We start from the raw sequence: 6,505 nt of genomic DNA on the forward strand, positions 1-6,505 counted from the left end.
ACAGTAGACAGATCAAACTTCAGAGGTGGACTCCTCACATCTTTAGGACCAGCCCTTTATGATTCCTGTCTGCAACTGATCAGCTCTTGGAGCCATCTTGGTTCAGCACGGACGCACACCGTGGCAGGCCCCGTCAAAGTTTCTCCAGGAACTTTCTAGTTGTACTTTTACTGTCTTCCTTTTTGTTCTTAGGCATTTGCTGAGGAGCTACACACCCGTGTGCGTAAGGAGCTGTGGGGTTACAGCGCTGATGAGGTTCTGCAGACCTCAGATCTTCACAAGGTGCGATACCAAGGTATTAGACCTGCTCCTGGCTACCCCAGCCAGCCTGACCACACTGAGAAGCTTACTATGTGGAACCTGGCTGGTGTTCTTGAGAAGACTGGTGAGAAGATAAAATATTGGATTGGATTATTATTGAATTATTTCTATTTAAATACACCTCAATTTTAAAATATAAGCATTAAGTTATGATTACTTCATCTATTGTATGCCAAGTTTTCAAGTAAAATTTCTTTAGAATCATCTTGTTGGTTCTAAATTCTTATTTTTTCTCTGTCAAACTGTTATCTTTAGTATTTTTCATAGATATTTCTGTTTTTGTTATAGGCTTGTGGCTACTCAATTATGGAAAGAAATAATAATTACTTTTGTCAATAATGTAATGATAATTATAGAAAATGATTACTCATTAAGTTTGGAGTTGTTGAATTTTTTTGTGGAAAAAAGTGAGTTTTTCTTGGTATCTTTTTGTTGATCTTTCCTTTAAAATAATTGAAGTATTTATTTGTAGGCTACTGAATAAAGTAATAAACCCTGATCAATTAAAATCAGCAATATAATGCATTTCCATTATAGAGAAGGGCTCTTTCAAATCTGTTCCCCCCTCCAATTTTCAGAAAGAACAAATGCACCCAGGAGCAGAGACAATTTACATGGCCAGCCCAAAGCCTGCCCATATAGTTGAGGCAGTTTAGGGCAGACAAGCCTGTTCAGAGATCTGAACAGGAACCTCAAAGGCAGTCTTGGGAGTAGTGCTTAGTGTGTGTGTGCTGAAGCAAGAGCTGTGACTCCTTATGGATGATGGCTTGAATGTAGACCATAGTGTTTTTGATGGTTGGGGAGGTGAGCAATTGTGGTTTAGTCAGAACTGAGTCTTCCATCAGGGAGAAAGCAAACAGTCTATGTTTGACATCAGTACATCCAGCCACAGCACTCCCCAGCCTCTCCAATGTGTCAAAAGGCAATCCATCTCCCTAGCAGGGTCAGACACTACAGTAACAATGGTGGTTGTTGGTTGAGGTCTCTAAGGTGTGGGCAGCAGGTGACAGGAAAGCAGGTTTAACTGAAGAAGGTAATTTATTAAATGAAAATGAAAACCAATGTTGCAGGTAACAAAAAACAGGACTGAACAAGGGAGTTACTTTTGAGGATTGGACTGCAAATTAACATAAACAGGGAGCTTATATCTTCATGAGTCAGAACAGGTGAAATTATACATAATGAATTTCAGGTGAGAGTGACTGGGCAAACAGAGGGACTGAGAAGAACCTATGGCCATTGAAAAACAAAACGACAAACAAAACAGGTTACAACAAAAAGAGTACACAAAAGACAGATGGTTAAGAAAACAAAACACTGGCAAAAATGAATACAGAAACATACTGAGACACTAAAACTAAAAAACAGGGATTTACAAGCCAACTCAGACATACCAAAAACTGTGACATTGTAGTACTGATTCATACATTTTAATTATTCTTTCCTTGTGTGCACAATTTGTTTGTGTGTGTTTGTACATATAGGTATTTGTCTGACAGAATCTCTGGCCATGACACCTGCTGCCTCAGTCTCTGGACTTTACTTCTCTCACCCCCAGGCCTCATACTTTGCTGTGGGAAAGATCACCAAGGATCAGGTCAGCTAATCATCTGTAATCTGTGTTGTAATGAATGCATGTTATATTGGTTATCCATCCACACTACTAGGGTGTGCTCATTTTATTCTCTTGTTTTAGGTGCAGTGTGTCAGTGAACATTGTTGTATTGTTATCATGTTCTGTACTGACTGCCAGTGGTGTGCACAGGCATTTTGTGGGGAGGTGTTAGAGTGGAAAGAAAGGGCACCTTGAGTGGCACATATAACCGCCAGCTGCCTGAGTAGTGTGAGATTTTTACAGGCACAGCTTGAACATCATGTAAATATGCCTATTTTGAATTATTCGCCATATGCTGTCTGATGCAGATGTTTAAAAATGTTCTACACTCTATAGGTTGGTGTCTTTAACAATCAAATTGGCCACAACAGAACCATGAGCCACCAGCTACAGCAGGCGGCCCATGGTTCTGTTTGATTTTCTAAAAATATCAAACCAAAACAAATCTGAGCATTATGAGGGCTCTATCCGGACAGTTTGTCCCTTAATATGACTCTGATATTGACTGTTGGCACAGAATATGGCCATAAGAAGAATCATCTATACTTCTGCATGTAGCCAGTGTGATATGACAGAAATAATTCTTAAAGAGTTCAGAATAATGAAATAACCTACAAGCCCTGAGAACTGATAACAAGATGTCTGCTGATATTATTTACATATTATATACTCTGATCATTACAGCATACTTTTTACACACAGAAATAGAAACTACAACTTCATCTACATGCCCCACTTTTACTGAATAGAACTTCATTAAAGGTATTTTTAGTAGCATATGAATTGCAGGGTTTCCCCCAGAAAAGAGGCTAAGCCTGGTGGTAGGTGGTTGATCGCCAGCTGCCCGTGATTTAGTAAAAAAAAAAAAGGTTAAAGCTGACAGGAAAGTTGAAAATATGGCTATTTATTATGTGATATTGTAAGATAATTGTGTCAGATATTTTACACAACTACAGTTTTACATAAAGGCACTTTTGAAATACTTATTTAAACAAAAATACAATTAAAATAAATATTGATTGCACCTAATTTGAATTCTAATTTAAGTCACATTTACAAATAAATTTACATAAATGAAAAAGTGCAAACAACACACCCACACACGTCTCACGTCAAGGCCAATGAATAACAACAGCAAACTCTGAAAAATAGAGAGATGCTGTACTGTACTGTGCTTTTTGTGGCACAGGCTGCATGTTGGATCACTACATGGAACAAAACAAAGCATATCTAATGCTGAATTTAATAGCATCATTTTACTGTTAAACAAGGATAAGTTGGCACGCCTCATATTAATATTTTCGCTTCACTCGTTTACCATATTCAGCCTTGTAAACCTGCCTGCTGAATTTCAGCTCAACTAACCCCGTGTGGTTAAACCCGCTCGTTCCATGTTTATTACTGTGGCTCCAACGACCTGCTAACTCCAGGTAGCTGAAGGAGGCTCAGCCTCACGGTTTATTAGAATCCCGCAGGGCTCCGCGAACAGCATGCGGTGGAGGCGTTTATGTCGGTGCAGTATTCTCCAAAAAGACGGGGCAGTAGGCTACATAACCAGAGAGAGAGCAGACTTTCTGGCTGTGATACAGAGAGTTGACTTTCATTGATTTATTTGCTTTAGTTGGGATTCCCCCATTATAGAACTAATATTTCTTCCCTCTGTGGTCTGTAAACACTCCTTTTTATCGGCAACATCCGATTTTAATGGAGAGCGGTGCGCCCCAAGGTACAAAAATTGGGAGGTGCACGACCACATGACGCGACACCATGCGGGGCTTCGCACCAGGGTGGGGACAGCGCGATTGCGTCACTGTTGGCATGCGCACCCTCGCATGGTGATCAACGCGTCAAGTTGATTCGGGTGGAAAAAAAATGTGTCGAAAAATTGGCATATTTTACAATAAACAAGCGGTGCTTAGCCTGGCGGCGGGGTAGGGAAAGCCTGGCGGCCCGCCAGGCTTAAAATACACTGGGGGAAACCCTGAACTGTCATGTTACCCAGGTCCTTTGGTCTTTTTTATGTATTTAAATAATGTTTAATAGAAAGAGGTAACTTGTCTTCTCTATTTCCAATAAAAAAAAGTGTATAAAAAAATGAGTCAAGTAGAAGTCATCAGGGACCATTATAGCAAATGTAAAAACTACATCTATACATACATTTGAATGTAATTATTTATTTATTTTCCCTAATTTAATCTAAGAGCTACATTTTAAACATTCTCCTAAAGGCGGGTGGCGGTTATAGAAAACGTGGCAGGGAAGGATATGTCATTGATTTTCTGCTATATTTAAACAAAGTTGAGGCAAGTTAAGTTTGAACTTTTGCCTCTGAGGTTTAGGAGGCAAATACACTCGTTTTGTTTGTTACCTGGATGGTTAGCCAGCCCATCACCAGGGCAGGCGAAGGAGAAGAGAGTGTCATAAAGATTTAATTTTTTGTTGTTCCAATAAACTCATAAACAGTATTGTGTCTCAGGGCTCTTTGGATCACTCTAATTAATCTCAGACACCTGTGCTGATTAGTTTGGCAGGTAAGCTCAATTAAAGGAAAACTACTTAAGAAGGATGTTCCACATTATTAAGCAGGCCACAGGTTTCAAGCAATATGGGAAAGAGAAAGGATCTCTCTCTGCTGCCGAGAAGCGTCAGATAGTGCAGTGCCTTGGACAAGATATAAAAACATTAGATATTTCACGAAAACTGAAGCATAATCATCGTACTGTGAAGAGATTTGTGGCTGATTCGGAGCACAGACGAGTTTGTGCAGATAAAGGCATAATGAGGAAGGTTTCTGCTAGACAAATTCATCGGATTAAGAGAGCAGCTGCTAAAATGCCATTACAAAGCAGCAAACAGTTATTTGTTGTTGGAGTGAGAGGGATGATAGAAACAGAAACAGCAGAAAGAGTGTGTATGTGTGTGTGTGTGCGTTTCAGGACCATTCCGCCTGATTTGAGCTAGCAATTTCCTCCAAGATGTAACCATATTGTTCATGAGTTCCAGAAACGCAATTCAGTCTGTGGTTTGGATGGAACACCTCCCTGATGAGGTGTTCCATCCAAACCAGATGCCCGAGCCACCTCAACTGGCTCCTCTTGATGTGGAGAAGCAGCGGCTCTACTCTGAGTCCCTTCTGGATCACCGAGCTTCTCACCCTATCTCGAAGGGAGAGCCCAGATACCCAGCTCACCCAGAAAACTCATTTCAGCCACTTGTATTCACGATCTTGTTCTTTCGGTCACTACCCAAAGCTTGTGACTATAGATGAGGGTAGGAACGTAGATCGACCGGTAAATCGAGAGCTTCGCCTTTTGACTCAGCTCTCTCTTCACCACGACAGATCGGTACAGCGCCCGCTTCACTGGAGACGCTGCACCAATCCACCTATCGATCTCCAGCTCCATTTTTCCCTCATTCGTGAACAAGACCCAGAGATACTTAAACTAATCCACTTGGGGCAGGACCTCTTCCCCGACCCGGAGAAGGCAGCAAGAGTTCAACTCTCACTGGAAACGAGCCTGACTTACTGCCAGCAATGCGGACCAAGCTCTGACACCGGTCATATAGGGACCTAACAGCCCGTATCAAAGGGCCCGGTACCCCATACTCCCAGAGTACCCCCTACAGGATCCCCAGAGGAACACGGTCGAATGCCTTCTCCAAGTCCACAAAACACACATGTAGACTGGTTGGGCGAACTCCCATGCACCCTCAAGGACCCTGCTGAGGGTATAGAGCTGGTCCAGTGTTCCACGACCAGGACAAAAACCACACTGCTCTTCCTGAATCCGAGGTTCGACAATCCGACGGACCCTCCTCTGCAGAACCCCCGAATAGACCTTACCAGGGAGGCTTAAGAGTGTGATCCCTCTGTAGTTGGAACACACTCTCTGTTGCCCCTGTTTGACTAAGGGGACCACCACCCCGGTCTGCCAATCCAGGGTAACTGTCCCCGATGTCCACGCAATATTGCAGAGTCGCGTTAAGCAACACAACCCTACAACATTCAGAGCCCTAAGGAACTCTGGGCAAATCTCATCCACCCCCGGAGCCCTGCCACCGAGGAGCTTTTTAACCACCTCGGTGACCTCAGCACCGGAGATTGGAAATCCCGACCCAAAGTCCCCAGGCTCCGCCTCCTCAATGGAAGACGTGCCGGTGGGATTGAGGGGGTCTTCGAAGTATTCCGCCCACCGACCCACAACATCCCGAGTCGAGGTCAGAAGCACACCACCCTCACTATAAACAGTGTTGGTGCTGCACTGCTTTCCCCTCCTGAGACGCCGTATGGTGGACCAGAATCACCTCAAATCTGTACAGAAGTCTTTTTCCATGGCCTCTCCAAACTCCTCCTATGCCCGGGTTTTTGCCTCAGCAACCACCCGAGCTGCATGCCGCTTGGACTGCCGGTACCCGTCAGCTGCTTCTGGAGTCCCACAGGCCAAGAAGGCCCGATAGGACTCCTTCTTCAGCCTGACAGCATCTCTCACCGCCGGTGTCCACCTGCAGGTTCTAGGGTTGCCGCCACGACAGGCACCAACCACCTTGTGGCCACAGCTCTGATAAGCC

General features: G+C 43.4%; 1 protein-coding gene across 4 annotated transcripts in view; it reads left to right on the top strand.

The window, feature by feature from the left end:
• mtr (5-methyltetrahydrofolate-homocysteine methyltransferase) overlaps nucleotides 1-6,505 on the top strand; it is a 98,897-nt gene that overhangs the window by 87,238 nt on the left and 5,154 nt on the right. For 3 of the 4 annotated variants that reach the window (XM_037980812.1, XM_037980821.1, XM_037980824.1), the window contains 2 exons: nucleotides 193-385; nucleotides 1,806-1,918. In XM_037980812.1, the coding sequence (XP_037836740.1) occupies nucleotides 193-385; nucleotides 1,806-1,918 (306 nt within the window). The remainder of the gene's footprint in view (nucleotides 1-192; nucleotides 386-1,805; nucleotides 1,919-6,505) is intronic. The other variant, XM_037980815.1, reaches the window with a different exon arrangement.

The sequence above is a fragment of the Kryptolebias marmoratus genome, linkage group LG2, assembly GCF_001649575.2.
Source record: "Kryptolebias marmoratus isolate JLee-2015 linkage group LG2, ASM164957v2, whole genome shotgun sequence".
NCBI classification, from domain to species: Eukaryota; Metazoa; Chordata; class Actinopteri; order Cyprinodontiformes; family Rivulidae; genus Kryptolebias; species Kryptolebias marmoratus.